Below are 19646 nucleotides of genomic sequence, written 5' to 3'. Positions count from 1 at the left end.
AAAAGATGCTTGATATGATTTCAATTTTCTTACATTTACCAAGGCTTGATCTGTGACGCAAGATGTTATCTATCCTGGAGAATGTTCCACGTGCACTTGAAAAGAAAGTGTAATCTGCTGTTTTTGGATGGAATGTCCTATAAATATCAATTAAATCTATCTGGTCTATTGTGTCATTTAAAGCTTGTGTTTACTTACGAATTTTATGTTTGGATGCTATGTCCATTGCTGTAAGTGAGGTCTTAAAGTCCCCCACTATTATTGTGTTACTGTCAATTTCCTCTTTTCTAGCTGTTAGCAGTTGCCTTATGTATTGAGGTGCTCCTATGTTGGGTGCATATATATTTATAATTGTTATATCTTCTTCTTGGATTGATCCCTTGATCATTATGTAGTGTCCTTCCTTGTCTCTGGTAACATGCTTTATTTTAAAGTCTATTTTATCTGCTATGAGTATTGCTACTCTAACTTTCTTTTGATTTCCGTTTGCATGGAATATCTTTTTCCATCCCCTCACTTTCATTCTGTATGTGTCCCTAGGTCTGAAGTGGGTCTCTTGTAGACAGCATATATATGGGTCTTGCTTTTGTATCCATTCAGCGAGCCTGTGTCTTTTGACTGGAGCATTTAATCCATTCATATTTAAGGTAATATCGAAATGTATGTTCCTATTAGCATTTTCTTAATTGTTATGGGTTTGTTTTTGTAAGTCCTTTTCTTCTCTTGTGTTTCCCACTTAGAGGAGTTCCTTTAGCATTTGTTGTAGAGCTGGTTTGGTGGTGCTGAATTCTCTTAGCTTTTGCTTGTGTGTAGAGCTTTTGATTTCTCTGTCAAATCTCAATGAGATCCTTGCTGGGTAGAGCAATCTCAGTTGTACGTTCTTCCCTTTCATCACTTTAAGTATATCATGCCACTCCCTTCTGGCTTGTAGAGTTTCTGCTGAGAAATCAGCAGTTAACCTTATGGGAGTTCTCTTGTATGTTATTTGTCGTTTTTCCCTTGTTGCTTTCAGTAAGTTTTCTTCGTCTTTAATTTTTGTCAATTTGATTACTATGTGTTTCAGCGTGTTTCTCCTTGGGTTTATCCTGCCTGGGACTCTCTGTGCTTCCTGGACTTGAGTGGCTATTTCCTTTCCCATGTTAGGGAAGCGTTCAACTATAATCTCCTCAAATATTTTCTTGGGTCCTTTCTCTCTTTCTTCTCCTTCTGGGGCCCCTATAATGTGAATGTTTTTGCATTTAATGTTTTCCCAGTGGTCTCTTAGGCTTTCTTCATTTCTTTTGGTACTTTTTTCTTTATTCTGTTCTGCAGCAGTGAATTCCACCATTCTGTCTTCCAGGTCACTTATCTGTTCTTCTGCCTCAGTTATTCTGCTATTGATTCCTTCTAGTGTAGTTTTCATTTTAGTTATTGTATTGTTCGTCTCTGTTTGTTTGTTCTTTAATTCTTCTAGGTCTCTGTTAAACATTTCTTACACATTCTCAACCTTTGCCTCCCTTCTTTTTCCGAGATCCTGGATCATCTTCACTATCATTATTCTGAATTTTTTTTTTGGAAGGTTGCCTATCTTCACTTCATTTAGTTGCTTTTCTGGAGTTTTATCTTGTTCCTTGATCTGATACATAGCCCTCTGTCTTTTCATCCTGTTTATCTTTCTGTGAATGTGGTTTTTGTTCCACAGGCTGCAGGATTGTAGTTCTTCTTGCTTCTGCTGTCTGCCCTCTGGTGGATGAGGCTATCTAAGAGGCTTGTGCAAGTTTCCTGATGGGAGGGAATGGTGGTAGGTAGAGCTGGGTGTTGCTCTGGTGGGCAGAGCTCAGTAAAACTTTAATCCACTTGACTATCAATGGGTGGGGCTGGGTTCCCTCGTGTTGGTTGTTTGGCCTGAGGCCACCCAACACTGCAGCCTACCAGGCTCTGTGGTGGGGCTAATGTTGGACTCCAGGAGGGCTCACGCCAAGGAGTACTTCCCAGAACATTTGCTGCCAGTGTCCTTGTCCTCACGGTGAGCCACAGCCATCCCCCACCTCTGCAGGAGACCCTCCAACACTAGCAGGTAGGTCTGGTTCAGTCTCCTGTGAGGTCACTGCTCCTTCCCCTGGGTTCTGATGTGCACACTACTTTGTGTGTGCCCTCCAAGAGTGGAGTCTCTGTTTCCCCCAGTCCTGTCCAAGTCCTGCAATCAAATCCCTCTAGCTTTCAAAGTCTGATTCTCTAGGAATTCCTCCTCCCGTTGACAGACCCCCAGATTGGGAAGCCTGACCAGGGGCCCAGAACCTTCACTCCAGTGGACTTCTGTGGTATAAGTTTCTCCAGTTTGTGGGTCACCCACCAAGCAGTTATGGGCTTTGATTTTATTGTGATTGCGCCCCTCCTACCATCTCATTGTGGCTTCTCCTTTGTCTTTGGATGTGGGGTATCTTTTTCGATGGGTTCCAGTGTCTTCCTGTCGATGATTGTTCAGCAGTTAGTTGTGATTCTGGTGTTCTCACAAGAGAGAGTGAGAGCACGTCCTTCTACTCCACCATCTTCAACCTTAGAGCTTCTTTATTTCACCAGATGGCTGGCATTTTGTTGGCCATTACACACATGCAAGGTGCTGCACATACAAATCTCTAGCCCTCTTGATATTCCCCAGTCACTGGCATTTCATTTTCATAGAAAAGGAAGCTGGGGTTGGGAGAGATTAAGTCTCACCCAGGATGACCATGGTCCTTGGCTGGGCTGTGGGAATCCTTGGATGGATAGCCTGCATTCTCACCACTCATCTGGGGTGTGATGACAGCAGAAAAGGCCACACTTACCTTGTGCTGCCTTGTCTGTGTCACCATTTTGCCTGGAACTAGTTTGGGCCACAAGGAACAAGGAATGACTTAGTTTCTCACTGAACCTTACATGGCAGGACTCCTGGATTGTAAGAAAGGAAGCCTTCTGCATATTCAGAAACAGAGAAAGAAGAGGAAAGACAGGCACACAAAAGCAGATGTGGGGCTACGAATGTAGGGTCTTCAGATTTTACCCAGACTTCTCTGTGTCTTATAAAATAATGTTTTTTCTAAAGTCATCTCTGTTTAATCGCAACCACTTCCACCATCATTATTCAGCATCTATATTAAAAATGACTTACTACAGTTGTCTCTAAAAATCACTTCCAGCTCTAATGCTCAGGGGCTCCGTGATTCTCTATTGCGTGGTTTTGTTTTCAGTGGTCTAAGTTGTGCATATATGTTGTTTTCTACCCAGATCATGACATCTTTGGGGTACAAGCTTGTCTGTTATTGCACTCACATCTTCCTAGGTGCCCTGTGCCGCTTTCTGGGCACACTATAGGCGCCTAATTGAGAGCTGGAAAAACTTGAAGCTCAGTACTTTGCTTCGGGTGACAGTGTCCTAATTTTCCAGCAGATGGCAATCTCTCTACATGAATGGTGCCACTTGGACCACTAAAAACAGGGACTACCTTGAGGATGAACCCTAAAAAAGCCTGCACTGTCCAGACTTTAATGAGAATTTAAGTATTTTTGAATCCAGTTCTAGAAACATTTACCCCTGTTTATAAATAGTAATACTGAATATTTTCAGAGAAGGACAGAACTTAAAAATTAGTGGGATCTGTAAAAAATCTCAAGAATTTGGCAAGAAATTCTGGTGTGTTTTCATAACTATAAGCATATGCATATTGGTCTTGTATTTTTCACCCTCCAGTATGTTTCATTTCCACAAACATAAGCACTTCCCTTTTAAAACTTTTAAAAATAATACTTTGGAATGAAATGTGGGCTATAGTTTGCCCAAATGGATTCAGTTTGCTTCCTTAGTTGTTGTCCTCCAGGAAGCTGAAGATCCGATTGAACCCAGATTTCAGGAGAGGAGAGAGAAGACTCAGCTGATGGCACTGGCCTTCAGAACAGTCTGTAGAAAGGGTCCCTTCTGCAGAAAAGTGATCTGAGCGCTCCCTAAGGGTCCAGAAAATTCCAAGGAAACAAGGGATCAAGGGTGGGGTGAATGGTGAGGGGATTAGTCCCTGGTTCTCCTTAGAAATGCCTTAAAATGGTAACAAAATTGTAATGCATCCAAGAAAGTTACACCCTCAGGAACGTGGATAGTAACCATCTGTCTTCTGTTTTTCCTACAGTGTGAACAACCGTCTGGCACATAAGGCAGCCTCAGTGAGTTCTTAAGTGATTTTATTCCTCCCGGAAGAAATCTGCCTGACTTGGGTCCGGCAGAGGTTTGCAACCCCAGGATGATGCCACTCCCTATGGCTTACTCCTTTGCCTATCCAGTCCCTGGATCACTGAGAGGCAATGTGACGCTCAGATATATACAAAGATGGGCTAAACTTCATAAAGGCTCGTTAGAGAGGCATCTGCACTGTGTGTCTTTGTCTGTCTCTGGCATCCTCATGCATTGCTTTGCCTTCCACTTACAAAGCATCTCCCATCTGATGTTTTCCCACTGCACCCGTGGTGTGGGTGGGCTCAGGGCTGAAGCAGAAGAGATGGGGGAAGAGCCCAGGAGCAGGGGAGGCATGCAAGTGTGCAGGGCCCCCCCAAGGGGCTATTGGGAACTCCTGCTGAATGAATTCACTGTCCTCTGGGCTCTCCTTCCACCCTGATACCCTCGAACTCAAGGGACTGCCAAGAGCCCATCAGATTATGTCTTTGAGCAACCACATCAATTATTTCTCCATTCGGATGCCTAGAATGGGTGGTCCACGTGTCAGCTGATTGGTTACATAGTATCATTGTGCTTATTAAAACCCTGAATCAATTCCCAAATCAGTACATTTGTCTTCCTGTTATAAGTGCCGTTATCTTTTGTATTTTATTTTTTTTGCTGTACGCGGGCCTCTTGCATTTTTTCTTCTCCTCTTCCATTCTATCCACATCGCAAAGGTTGAAAATGGAATCAAGCATTTAAAGTCATCAGTATCATACAACACACCAAGTTAATTAATTGTGTGGTGGGTTAAAGTTCCTCCTACCAGCCACGCATCCTTAATTTATATCTTAGTTCTATGTTTTTGTTTTCTTTTTTTGGCTGTGCTGCGCGGCATGCAGGATCTTAGTTCCCTGACCAGGGATTGAACCCGTGCCCCCTGCAGTGGAAGCGTGGAGTCTTAACCACTGGGCCGCCAGGGAAGCCCCTGTAGAGAGGTTTATGGTTGATCGGACTTTCAGAAGAAATGAAATAAAGAAACTGGTTTCATGAAACTTACATCAGTGATCATCTTCCCTCGGGTCTTATTTCTCTCTCTGTGGTTGGCCCGTTTCTGTTTCTGCTGCAAAACTCTTTCCCTGGTGGTGCGATACTCCAGTGCAAACTCACTGATGATCCTACAGAACTTGTTTATGTTCACTTCCCGAATCGCATAAGGTGGGTGACCCATAAAGAGCAGAAAGGAGTGGAACCTGCAGTGAAGAAACAACGGTGGCAAGGGCTTCAGGTTTAAGGAACAAAAATCAGTTGCCTGCAAACTTTCAGTAAAAAACCAATCAGCCAAAGACACTGCTCTTCATTCTTGGGGCTCTGAGGTTGAAGAATGAAAATGCAGCCAGAAATCAAGTTCAACTCACTTTCTTACTGACAAAGGTGGTGGGATTTCAGGGGATTTCAGGGATTTCTTCGTGCTTATCTGTGTTTTAATGTCTTTTAAAACTGGGGTGTAAACCTTTTTCTTTTAATAAATTTATTTCTTTATTTATTTTTGGCTACACTGGGTCTTCATTACTGCGCACAGGCTTTCTCTAGTTGTAGTGAGTGCGGGCTACTCTTCATTGCGGTGTGCGGGCTTCTCCTTGCAGTGGCTTCTCTTGTTGCGAAGCACAGGCTCTAGGTGCACGGGCTTCAGTATTTGTGGCTCGCGGGCTCTAGAGCACAGGCTCAGTAGTTGTGGCGCACGGGCTTAGTTGCTCTGTGACATGTGGGATCTTTCCGGACCAGGGCTCGAACCCGTGTCCCCTGCATTGGCAGGCGTTTTCTTAACCACTGCGCCACCAGGAAAGTCCCAAAACTGGTGTGTAACACTTTTATAAGAAAAATGATAAAGTACTATTTTAAGAAAAAGATTGCATAGTTTCTAGATCATACGAAAACTGAATAAGGGATAAAGAAATGTTGCTTAGCAATTTTTTGGGAACCCACTTTAATGAATACGTGGAATTGACATGAACATATTTTGAATAACATGTTAATTCGTGACTTGTAAAAAGATGCTTAAAGTAAATATTTTGAAATATTTTCTTGCAATATTACATGCAATCTTAATTTAATTAGGACACAACAAACAAGCAGGCCTAAATCAATTTATTTCAGCTATTTAGTATATAAATTAAAAATTACTGGATTCTATCTACTTAAAACTTTTGGAAAAGAAATTAAATGAACAAAGAAGTTCCCAATTTTTAGGTATTAAGGAAATGAGAAAGAAGATAGTAGGAGACAGAGTATAATTTTTATGTTGAATAAACAGTATTATATAACTGATACCATTAATTGTATAAAAAAAACTTTTCTGATCACTCTTATTTGTACAGCTTGAATAGGGGTTTGGTTTATTTTTCAAATGAAGGACAGTGGCTCATTCTTTTTGTGAAAAATACTAAAGGAAAGCATATGACATGCATTTAAAGGGGGATAAAAAATGCTGTTTAAAACCAAAAATGCTAGCTAAAACTATAAAACTCAGAAGAAAACATAACGTATAACTTTTCACGAGTTTGGATTAGAAAATGATTTCTTAGATATGATACCAAAAGCATAAGCACCCAAAGAAAAAAAATAAACTGGACTTCATCAAAATCAAAAACTTTTGTGCTTCAAAGGATACTCTCAAGATTGAAAAGACAACCCAAAGAATGGGAGAAAATATTTGCAAATCACGTCTGATAAGGGGTTTGTATCCAGAATATATACATAAATCTTACTACTCAACACTAAAAAGACAAATAAAAATGGACAAAAGATTTGAACAGACCTTTCCAAAAAGATTATTGGCAAACAGCTAATAAGTACATGAAAAGATGCTCAACACCATTAGTCATTAGGGGAATGCAAATCAAAACCACATTCAGACACCACTTCACAATCACTACAATGGCTGTAGTAAAAAAGACAGACAATAACAAGTGTTGGTGAGGATGTAGAGAAATTGAAACCCTCACACAGTACTGGTGGGAACACAAAATGGTTCAGCTGTGGTTGAAAAGACACAGTTCTAAAGAGTTAAACACAGAGTTAACCTATGACCTAGCAATTTCATTCCTACACATATACTCAAAAGAAATGAAACTATGGGTCCACACAAAACCTACACAAATTCCATGGCAGCATCATTCACAATAGCCAAAAAGTGGAAACAACCCAAATGTCCAACAACAGATGAATAAACAATATGTGGTGTATCCACACAAAACTGGCCCTGCTACCTCTCTGACCTCATTGCCTAGGACGCCAGACACACTGGACTCCTGGTGATTCCTTGAACAAGCCCACCTCAGGGCCTCAGGCCCCCAGTGTGGTGTGTAGGGGACCCTCGGGGGACACAGCTGAGCTGAGAGCCTGCAGGGACTCTAAGGAGGGGTGGGGTGGCCACTCCACTGGGAGGACCACAGGCCCTAACAAGGCACCCAGTGCTAGCTCTTCCCTACGCCCAGAACATTCTTGCCACAGACAGCTGCCTGGATGGCTCTCTTACCCCACAAGTCTCTGTCCAAATATCACCTCCTCAGAGAAGCCTCCCCTAACTGCCCTACATAAAACAGCATGTCCTTATCACTCCCTATCCCATTTACACTCTTAATTTTTCTTCCTGGCTCTTATTACTACCTGATATTATATACTGGAGATATGGCATGATATTATACATATTAGGATAGGATAGTGTAATATACACATGTATTGCCACTTATCACTACTCAATATCTGTGTGTAAGAGGAATCAAGGGAGGATCAATCAGCCCACAGCTGGGTCCTCTTTTATACATAAGTACTACTCAAGATTCCTTATCCTCTGCTTTCCAGAACATTGTTTTTATCTAGAGGGGATCCAATCTTAACATATAAGTTGGAGATATGATTCAAGTACAGTAAGTCCCCTACACACAAACCTTCAAGTTGCTCTCAAAGTTGCGAACATGCGTGCCAGCCCCTGTACGCAGGCTGTTGTACTGTACTATTTTACTTTTCAAGGTACTGTACTGTAGGATTAAAAGTGTTTTCTTTGTTCTTTGTGTTTGTTTTTTATGTATGTATTATTTGTGTGAAAAGTATTATAAGCCTATTACGGTACAGTACTATATAGCCGATTGTGTTAGTTGGGTACCTAGGCTAACTTTGTTGGACTTAACGAACAAACTGGACTTAGGAATGCACACTCGGAACGGAACTCATTTGTATGTAGGGGACTTACTGTATATATTTTGTAAACAGGGCAGTAATAAGCAGCAAGTAAAATTCACACCTGAAAAAAGATTCAGATGTACCTTTGAGAGGAAAGAAACTGTGGCATTCCTTCAGAAGAATAAAGTGGGTGTGCCTTTAAGGGAGTAAAACATTTAAGGGACTTTTGTTAGTTGAGTTTGTAACTTTAATAACACATGACAAGAAGGTCTTACGGTTATGGAGGGGCTGGTTCCCCTCATCAGTGTCGTGAGGCACAAGCCAAACATCTGTGATATGTTCCACCTTCCGCCCTTCTCCTCATGTGTGCCACTGAGTAGGGTGTCTGGCCCGGAGGGGTGGATTTGGGGGCACCGGGGGGAAGCCAGTGTGGGTGTTCGCTTGTTTTCCACCTGTCTCTCCCCGAGGAATGCCAGGTCCTTGCTGTAGTTCTCCATGCCTCCCAGGAAGGCATTTCTCCCCACTCTCACCTGGTCCCCTCTGCAGTGCCTGCCATGGTGTAACTGCAGCCCAGTGGCTCCATGGGAATTGGCAATCAGTTTGTACATCCACGGAGTGGGACTGGCTCTCACTGCAGCAATGCAAAAGGGCAGGTTACTCTGCAGGTTTGGACATCCAGAGCAAGATGTTCTTAGCCAGGCAACAGTTTGAAAGTCAGATTTTGCCTAAAGAGAATTGTCTAAGTTCTTTTTTCTGCTCCTTTATTAAGAGGGGTCACTGGAGTCACTAAGCGGGGGGAGGGGGGGCGTCAGATAGGAAAGGGAGCTGGAAGCACCTGCCCCCATTAGCTCCATGACAGAGGGGAGCAAAGAAGGTGGGCAGCCAGACGGGTGTCCAATAAAGAGCATCAGGGATCCAGGTCACACAAGAGCAACCAGCATCTGGGCAACCAGCTTACCAGGGAGAAAAGGACAATCAGAGCAAACACCATATGCATAACATACATATTCGCACATGCCACACACACACACACACACACACACACACACACACACACACACACACACACTAGCTTAAGGAACAGATATATCACCAAGCTGAGTCTTAAACTGTCTGGGATAAGATGGTTACTGTGACCAGGCATAATAACTTTACAAGACTTTCATAAAACTGCTCCAGTTTCCTGCCATTCCAAATGGAAACTATTTGTTTATTTGAGTAGTTTTAAGTTGGAAATTGCTTGTATCATACAAAGCCTGGAGGGCCAAAGCAGCTTACACTCTCTGTCTCCCCTTTTCAGTCATGTTAAAAGCAGGGTGTACTTTGCTTGTAGTGAGAAATTTGACAAAATCTCTGATAAGATCCTCCTACCCCGAAGGCAGCTGTGAGGTCCAGATGAAGTACAGGGAGGGGGATTTACAGTTGAACAACTAAATTCCAAAAGTACTGAGTAATGGTTAGTTGTCAACGTGGAGGGAAGATCTGTTCCTTATTCCTATCCAGTCTAACATTTAAAGACTACCCTCACCACCCCCCGCCCAGAAAAGTCTGGATCAAGACCCAGGAGGTATGATCACCCAAATAGCACGTGACACAAGCCGAGAGAGGGCTCACAGGCAGACAAGAGAATGAGGTGCTTTAAAAGTTCTGTATGGGTTCAAGAAAGGTGAAGGAAGGAAGGAAAGACAGAGTACGGGGCGGGGGGGAAGAGAAAAAAATAATAAAAAATGTGAAATGTACAGGGATAAATGAAAATACCACACATTTGTTTAAAAATAATAATCAAGTACTCAAGCACAAGAGTGGGAGTGGGCTTGAAGAGCAGTTCTCTGGGGAAAGCCTGTGGTTTAGATGACCCCAAGGGAGGGCTCCCTTAACAGAATTGCAAGGAGGCCTGTTTCAGAGGATCTGTTATCAGAAAACACCTGCTCCAGGGAAACCGCGGCCTGTAGGCCTAAACATTTGCTCACCAAGGTGCAAGGCCCAGCACAGAGCACGCAGACCCAGAGGCCAGGGTGAGGGACCTGCAACCACGTTCTGTGACAAGACAAAGGGGAAGAAAGTGGGGGATGCCTAGTAGGAAACGGCTTGACCTGGGGAGTTGGAAGACCTAGTCCTGGTGCTGCCACCACTTACAAGGGAGACGGCCCTAGACAGACATGGAGCTGTCCCAGACCCCAGCCAGCCTCCTTGTAGTCAGGCAAGGCCTGACACATCACTGATGTGTCTCCCAGGATCCAAGAGGACCCATATCATCCTCTGGATCAGCCATCAGGAAGGCTGATCCAGAGGATGGGACCCACGGTGGGACCCAGGCTGTCTCTAGGAGGGCTGCAGCACACAGCAGCCGTCCGAGAATCGATGAGAGAAAGGTCTCAGAAGGCAGGCCGTGCTTGATATGAGGAAGGAACCTTCCTAACAAGTCAAGCTGCCTTCCAAGGATATGTACTTTCTGTAGGCAGAACTGTTCAGGCAGATGCAAAGATACAGGGGCCAACTTGCCAGAGATCTTACAGATGCAATTCCTGATCGAGTAGGATTTGTGGATGACAGCGTCTCTGAGATTCCTTCCCATCTCAAGATTCAACAGCATCATATTATTGGTGGGTGTGTGTGTGTGTCTGAGAAAAATTAAGTACTCATGAAACAAAAAAGTCCATCAAAGGTGCACTTGCTATGTACCAAGAATTTACAGGACGATGTTAGTAAATTTAACCTTCAGGTCTTGGTTTGCAGAATATCTTCAACATGTCATTTTGCTGATGTTTGCATAAGCTCCTCAATCCACTCACCTGTTAATTATTCTTCTATGGACAATCTTTAAAATTATAATTCTCTCTGCACAGTCTTTTAGGAACTCTGACATTCGTTGTTTTAAAACTGGTTTCATTTCATGTTTTGCAATTGCCTTGAGGTGATCCCACGAAGCTTTGCATCGTCTCTCCATCTGACATAAATTATCCTGAAGTTGATCAAAGTCAACCTGAAAATCAGAGAGAGAACATTACCAAATGCAGTGAAATAACCGGACATCAACCTGACCCAGGAAACCGAACTGCCTCTGGGAAGAAACAAACATCAAAACCCAATTTACATCTTGAAATACAAACATATTTATGGCCTAAAAATTATCCACATGTCTTGACATCAAATTATTTAGTGATAAAACTTCTCCAAATGAACTCAACGCAGTGTCACCTTTTTTTTTTTTTTTGCCGTATTTGGAAAGAAATCTTAAGAAAGTCTTTGGGAACTGTAAATTAAAACATGATATCAAGGAATCTAGTACAAGATGAACTGAGCAGATATCTCATAAAATTTTTCAGAGCTCTCTTTTTCTTTAGATATTTCACTTGAGGTTGGAGGAATGCACCATAGTCCTACATGGATGGCCTTGATATGCTGGGGCCAGTTAAGGGACAGCCAGAGCTTCTCTTCACCATGATCATTTTTACATTGTGTGACAAATTATTTATCCATTCATTCTCTCATTCAAACAACACTCAGGGAAAAACCAGTGCATGCCGGTCCCCCTCCCAGGTATGAAGAAGACAAAGATCAATGCATAAAGAGACCAACTTGCTGTTCCCAAGGAGGCTCATAGTACAGACAGGTGGTCACCGAGCTCTGAGTATGTACAGAACCCACCAGGCCTCTGTGTCTGGGTGAGTATCGGGGTGTGTGGTCCATCCCATCTGCCAGCAGATGCAAACCACGTGTGCAAAGAACAGATGTGACAGAACATTCACTTTGCTCTTCAGGGAAGTGGGACCAACTTAGATTGACTAAAGCGGACTGAGATGAAGCTTTCTAAAAGAATGCTTTGATGGAATTTCTAGACTAAAAATTATGGGAATCAGAGAGTTAGCCGTGAAATAATACACTTGAGGGTATTTAATGGAGGGAGATGTGAGATAGGGGAAAGAAACTGAAAAGACCAGGAGGGGAGGAAGAAATAGATAAACTGGTGAGCTGAAGGGAGGGAACTGAGGTGGATGGAGAGTGAGAGATGGTGGGAAAGGGCGAGAGCCTGGCAAACAAAGGTCAGGAGGAGAAAGAGAAGGTGGGGAGAGGTAAGCCGCCATCGCTTAGATGCCGTGACTGTGGTCACCAGAGCAAGGCTTGGAGGCAAGTGCCCAAGGGGACTGGCTGGAGTGACCTCAGACCTCCAGCCCCACCCTGAGAAAGACAATGGAGGAGGCCAAGTCGGAGGTTTGATGCCAGTTGTAAGAGGTCTAATCATAGCTTCGCCATCTGTCCTCATTTGCATCTAGCAGCAACCTTGATCCGCAATATCTGTAATAACTTTAATAAGTGTAGTAACTTCAGTTCAGCTCGGAATGTACTGAGCAGCTTGGTACAGTCTAACCAGGTGACGCCTGCCCAGCACTGCAGTGGACACAGAGCGGTCGGGCAGAAACCACCTTAGAGATGGTTTTCAGGGAAGAGAATCCACTGTGAGCCTTTAAAGGTAGTGGCAGAAAAGAGTGACCTCACTGCCAATGGAAACCAGGTGGAGAGCCTTTGACCGAAAGGTGTTTGAGGGTGGAGCTTAATGTAGCATCTTTTGAGGAGACCTAGAAGGCTGCCTCAGCTGGCTGTCTCCTGGGGCTGACGAAACCACCATGATCTGAGTCTTCACAGTTACTTCATGGCCTCAGATTCTGTAACTGGCCCCACTTCATGGGGGAGAAACTGTTGCACAGAAAGGTTAAGGAACTTGTGAGAGGCCACACAGCTGGTTAGTGGTAGAGCTGGGATTTGAACCCACATCCCTCTGGCTCCAGAGTCTAAGTTCTCAACCGTCATGCCTTAAGCCTAGGTTTGATCCTAAAAAAATCCACCCCAGGGAGAGAGCTGGCCTGGCCTTCTGTTGTGAGAAAGAAGTCCTCACCAGGAAGCCCTCTCCTGAGGACTGCTCCACATGGGCCACCTTCCGTGTGTAGGAGGACATGGAACTGTGCTGTGAGGTAGTCAAGTCTTATCAAGTTAGTCTGGGGTGGAGTGGGCCAACTCAGGGACGAGAGCCAGGGCTGCAGAAGGGATGGGGCAGGGAAAACACACAGTATGAGTAGTCTGGTGCTTTAACAGCAAATTCTTTGACACTCAGCCCTTCATGAAGTCATGAGGGCATTCAAGGAGCCCTGGGAGAGCCCGACCTGGGAAGGAACTGAGTCCTCTCTCTAAGAACTAACAGATGAGTGAGCCACCATGGGAAAAACTTATCCCAGCCCCAGTCGAGCCTTCGATGACTGCAGCCTCAGCTGACATGTTGACTGAAACCCCAGGAGAGAACCTGAGACAGAACCACTCATGAAATAATGTTTCCTATTGCCAAAATTCATATGTTGAAGTCCCAACTCCCAGTACCTCAGAATGTGTCCTAATCGGGAAATAGGGTCATTATAGATGTAATTAATTAAGTTAGGATGAGGTTGCAATGGAGTAGGGTGGATCCCAATCCAATATGACTGGTATCCTTATAAGAAGGGGAAATGTGGACATAGACACACAAGGAGAACACCATGTGAAGATGAAGGCAGAGATGGGGGTTATTTCCAGCAAACCATCAGAAGCCAGGAGAGAGACATGGCACAGATTTCTCCCTCAAGAGAAACTGACCTGGCCAACACCTTGATATCAGACTCCTGGCCTCCAGAACTGGGGAACAAATTATTTCTGTTTTTCTAAGCTACCTAGTTTGTGGTACTTTGTTACAACAACCCTAGGAAACTAATACATTATCCTGACCCACTAGCTTTTGGAGTGATCTGTCACACAGCTGTAGATAACTAATACATGCAGGTAAAAATGTAAGGAAGAAGAGCCTACACGGTCACCTGCCTCCACTCCTGGAGCCGTGGGGTCAAGTCAGCGATCACACTTCACTGTCGCTCTCTGAAAGCTAACGTGACTTGTCAGCACTCTGCACAAGCCTGTAAGTACCCCCCCGCTGCCCCTCCAGGAGCAGCCAGAGCTATGCCCACCTCCACTCATTTCCACCAGCCCCTGGTGGGACAGTTTTCTTCCAGATGCCAAAGTAACCTGCTCTTCGTGGGTTGCAGTGATGACACCCAAAGTGACACACCAGGGGACGGAATGAACGCAGCTGGGGCTGGGGGTCCTTGAAGCTGATTTTGTACCTGTCTACACATAAGAGCCCCTCAAAGCCCCCCAGAACTTTGGGAGTAAAGGCTGAGAAGTGGTGGTAGATGCCCTCTTGGCATCCTGTTGTAAGTCACATGGGCCTGGGTCAATAGTCATCCTTCGTAATTGCCGAGGTTAATGGGGAGAAGCTACCTGCAGGTCTGGCTTGTGTAGCCAGTCTTTAGGCAAGGAAAGGCCTGATACTGAGGGGGCCCAGGGCAGTCACTGGGGGCCAGCCTGGTGTCAGGGCCCCTAGGCCAGGGCGACTTTCATCAAAAGCAGGCTCCACCCAACAGAAGGCCCTGGAAAGAACAAAGGACTACTGATTTGTAAAAAGGGAACTGATTCGTTCTGGAAACAGGACCAAATGAAGGGGATCCAGAAGCCCTGTCTCAAGAATTATAGGCAGACTCTATCTCAAGAATTATTACTAATAAACTGTCTTCTGAGAAGGTGCTCATGGGGCACCTAGAAGACCCCCGTTGGGACACTCAGAAGGGCTTTTGGAACACTGAAGTAATATTTCTAAAGACTTCAGAACAGTGCCTGGCACAGAGTACAGACAGAGAGAGCGTCTGTGAAACAGAAAAGTCTGTCCACTCTCAGAGCTGCAGGATCGCTGGCCTTGCCTGTTTCTGCCTCAAGGCAGGGCCACCGTCAGGCTGGCTCAGGGCGCCCAGCTCAGTGGACCTGGCAGCTGCTGGCCTGAGACAGGTGAAGGAGGGTCCCAGGCCCCAGGTCTCCACAAGCCAGCTCTGTGGGAGAAGGCAGAGAGAGGGAAAGCTCCCTGAAGGGGAACCTAGCAAAGCCCTTTCCCGCCTCTGCCCACCACAGTCTCTCCTGTGTTCATCGCTAGATTCCAATGTGTCTCAGAGCTAAACGCTGTTCTGCTTTCAGCTCCCCAGCCGGGTTGTACTTCTGGGAGTTTCTTCCACACTGACCTGGCCCTACTGAAGCCCATCCCTGTGAGTTCCCTGTTGCTTCCAAGACCCTTACATCTCCCAGTTCTGTTGTGTTTGGGATCCCTCTGGGGTTGTTTGGCCCCAGGGATGCCCCTGCAGCGGGGGCAGCTGGCTATCCAGCTCTTACAACTAAACCATAAGCTCATGAAGATTTTAACTCTGCACTAAGCTTAAGTTTGCAGCTGAGGGGCCAATGCTCTACGCTGTTTATAGCCCTATAAAACTGTTCCCTCGGTGTAAGATCACAGGCAGGGCCAATCTGTAGGGGTCAGGGGGCCAGGCGTGACCTTAGTTTCCTGGCTCCGCACCTCACTGCAGGGTCCTATGGAAGTTTGAGGAGGAGGCCAATTGCATCTTGTGCACATTTTTGCCCACCTAAAACCAGCTGGGTGATTTCACTGCTCTGGAGAAGCCAGCCTGGTGAGTAACGCAGCTGAACAGGGGACGCCAGGGTTAGGACTGACTGGGATGGCAGGCTTGCTTCACATACCTCAGCAGGAAAGAATCTGACAGAGAACCAGAGATGGGAAAATGATCTCAAAAGTCCATCAGACATGGCACGAGACGAGTTTTATTCACAAACTCTAGAGCAGGGCTGCAAGCGTCACTTGGGCGTTTTAGTTAACAGAGCCCGTGCTCCGCAGAGATGGTTGATGCAGAGCCAGCCTCTGGGGACAGGCACGCACGCTCTTCCGAGCCCCGGACATACCTTGGCTGACCTGGTGACGGCCCCAATCTCTGAGTACAGATCAGAGCTGTCCGGGAAGTTTTCCACCACCATGGTGCACACGTGGTGGAGAAGTGACTGCTTGTGCACGGTGTCTTTGACTTCTGGAACCTTCTCGAGGTAGCTTAACTCAAACGCTTTGGCCTGTTTGGGGAACGTTCAATAAAAGACAGGAAGAACAAGTTTCACGCAGGTTCTCAGAAAGGCCCAAATGGTTTTAGAATCAATGCTCTCTTGAAGGGGCCCAATATTTAGTTCCTCTGTGAGTGAAGCATCTCAGGCCACACGCTCCATCATCCTTATCTGATCACACAGGGACCAGCCACCCTGAGAGCAAAATGAGCCTCCAGTCCTTTCCCACCACGGCCATCAGCCACGGACTACCCCAGGGCTCTGCTCCTAAATCAGGGTGCTGGGATGGGGCGAAGGGGGCGCGGTCTCTGCCATGTAGGTATCTACAACTTCCCTAATCCCTTCCCTGTTGCTTTTCTACTTCCTGGCCGAAGATAGACCATTAAAACAAACAAAAAGAAGTTTGTTTATAATGTGTATGAGTACAAATATTTAAGTGATAAGCTCAGGGGAGAAAAGAGAAAAAGAAAAAAACAGGGTAGAAGAAAATAGCTCCAAAGTCAATTTTGGGAGGAGCCAAGCTTCACAAGGAATAAAGTGCTTATTTTTCTAAGTTTTCTTATTTATAGCAAGATACAGGCTTGAATAAATAGGCCCTGATATTTTAAGGACAAAACTTCTAGATTTTCACCAAAAAACACAAAAACTGTTTGTTCAATTGTGCTTTGGAGGACCAGAGGTACGACCTCCACTGGCAAGTGAAGGGCAGGGATTTTGTGAAGAAAGGGATGGGAAAGACTTACATTAGTTCCATTTAGAAAGTTCCCAATGGCTAAGAGAGTAGACAGGATAAAGCCCAAGGTTTTATTGTTCTCCAACTGGTCTATTCCTTCCTTCAGGTCCAAAAGTGGTTCTGCCACTTCCTTTCAATTAAAAAAAAGTTAGAAGAAGGTGATAGAGAGGGTAAATTTTGGTTTTACTTTGTTCTTTTTAATTTTTGTACAAGGTCATTACCAGTGGAGTTCTCCCAGTATAAGCCAATCCCATGTGATGGGCACATGCTCCCAGGTGTGGAAAAGAGCAGAAGGGCAGCAGGAGAGTCTAGCCCCAAAGTCTCCTCAGTGCAGACCAACTGGGTACCTGTGGCTCACAGGAGCTTGGTTGGGTGACGTCTGCTCTGTCATCCCCTGTTCCTTCCCATCTCCAAAGTTCAAGCAGGACCCTCAGGTTATACTCTCCTCCCATTCTCTCTTCTGACCATGGTTGATGTCTATGAAACTCTTCACCTGCAGGTTCCTTCAGCATCGGAGCCAGTCTTCCTCTTTGCCTTTCTCTTCCCAGGCAGATGACACTGGAAACTGTGGCCTCATTGTCCCTGGACCCAGGTCTCCTAACCTCCCCTCTAGGCACTCTGTGGCTGGCCACCTCTTGGCCTGGGTTACTTTCTAGAAGGCCATCGTCCTCATTACTCCAACTTTCTTCAAAACTCCCACTCTCTCAGGTGTCTAGCCTGCCCTGTGGCCTCATGGCCTCAGTCTCCCCTTCCCTCTGTCTTGTTGTTCTGTAACCACCCCCCACCTCAGCGTCCTCACTGAGGCTCTCCCCAAGCATGGACCCCAAAGCCAGAAGCTTCAGCTTCATTCTCTCCAGCCTCGCTTCTGCTAGGCAGGCCCTCCCAGCCCCTGGCCAAGGCTGACTCGATGACCTGTTTTCTCCCTGAAGTTACCTCACTTTTCTCCAGAAAATCATCTGAACATGCTGACTAGTTCTGCAACCACATCACCCTAGCAGTTCTAGGATTCTTCAGCCCTGCCTGATTCTCGAATGGAGTCAAATATAGCAGTTTCCTCCTGAAGCAGCCTTAGCCCACTGCTACCTGCCTGGCCCTCAGAAAGGACCGTGCTCCCTCCTTTGCGGAAAGAGGAAGACCACACAGCCTCTCCACTTCCTCCGGGCACTTGCTCTCAGTCAAGCTCACCTCCAGCTCACCATCCCTCCCTCCCTTGTCCTCTCCATGGTTCCTTCTTCTCAGCCTGCAAAAAATACTCACCTCTCACCCATCCGGAGAGGACACCTGCTTCTTCCACTTTCTACTCGGGATGAGTGTTCCCATGCCTTCACTTTCCTTCTACTCTCCTCTCAACCTCTTGCAATCTGTTCATCTCGGATTTTCTACTGTGATACTCTCTCAAAGGGACCCAGTGACCTGCTGGTTGCCACAGTCAATGGCAGTGAGGTGACCATCATCAGCTAGAAGGATTGCAAGTCACTTCCCATATTGTGTCTTTCTGTATTGTCTAAATTTTCTACAGTGAGCATACAGAGTCAGAAAAACATTTGATTGTTGTTTTTTTTAAACAGTCAAGTACCTGAGGCTGGTGCCAGACAGACACTTGAGAATAAGCCCTCACTGGTAGGCTGCTCATCACTCGGTGTAGACATGACCCCATCACGATCAAACCCTCACCCTTCAAACCCTGTCTCAGGAATGACACTTCACTATGTTCACCGTTAAAAAAATGAACGTTCTCAACTCTGGGGACATAGGACTGGCTGCCTCTCTTCCTAAGTGCCTACCTTTTCTGTAGTTTCATAATCCATTTTGAACGCCCAGAGGTGGAGCCGAGCTGAGAGCTCGCTGATGGAGCACAGTGTAAGGAGGAACTGCTCTGCACTGCCCAGGGGCACCTCAGGGTTGGCCAGCTGCGCTTCCTGGATTTTCTGCTTCTCTTCTTCAGTGGGAATCATGGTTAGAATTTTCTGGAAAGATGGAATGATACAGTATATTCTTAGTGATGGACCCCTCGATGTTTCCAAATTCATATGGTAACTTCCCAACCAGGTAGTAGAGATGTTCTGCTGTCAGTGCTCTTATCATATACAGCTGTTATATACCAAATAAACTTTAGAGTGGAAAAGCCCTACGTAGCATCTAAATTTACATTCATTTGTTTTAACATTCTTTCTCTTTCTTTAAATCTCCCGTTCCATAAGCAACTTGCCCTAAATTTCCTGGTCTTGTACATGAAGGACATTCTAGGCAAGAAAGGGATGGGGGGGTGAGAGAAAGGTGAAAGAATAAGATAGAAGGTTAGAGAACAGCTCCCTGTTCCCTAAGAAATGGAGTAAAATGTGTTAAGCATATAATCTTCTCACAGATTAATTTAAGAGCTTACAAAAATAAATCATTTACCAAGAGCTCAGACTAACTTTTGTACATGGGCCATATTATAACTTTAATTGTTTTAAATATTTCAAGTATATTTCAAATTTTATATAGAAATGAAAACATCTTAACATCAGGCTCAGCTCAAGTCTGACTGAGGGAAAAATGATGATGGTACTTATAAAGAGCAATACTTACCTACTAATGGAAAGAGTATCACTTTCTGCTT

The 19646-nt window shown here is 45.1% G+C and overlaps 1 protein-coding gene across 1 annotated transcript in view; it reads right to left on the bottom strand.

The window, feature by feature from the left end:
• FHOD3 (formin homology 2 domain containing 3) overlaps positions 1-19646 on the bottom strand; it is a 497208-nt gene that overhangs the window by 26294 nt on the left and 451268 nt on the right. Inside the window, exons 18-22 of the mRNA XM_022587005.3 lie at positions 18829-19011; positions 17055-17174; positions 16162-16323; positions 11136-11326; positions 5222-5414 (exon numbers count right to left, since the gene is read on the bottom strand). Coding sequence (XP_022442713.2) covers positions 5222-5414; positions 11136-11326; positions 16162-16323; positions 17055-17174; positions 18829-19011 — 849 coding nt within the window. The remainder of the gene's footprint in view (positions 1-5221; positions 5415-11135; positions 11327-16161; positions 16324-17054; positions 17175-18828; positions 19012-19646) is intronic.

Source organism: Delphinapterus leucas, chromosome 14 (genome assembly GCF_059928025.1).
Source record: "Delphinapterus leucas isolate spDelLeu-1000000601 "Yukka" chromosome 14, BTC_Dleu_Yukka2, whole genome shotgun sequence".
Lineage (NCBI taxonomy): Eukaryota > Metazoa > Chordata > Mammalia > Artiodactyla > Monodontidae > Delphinapterus > Delphinapterus leucas.
Note: the sequence above shows the minus strand (reverse complement) of the source record. Positions and strands in the feature narration are given on the sequence as shown.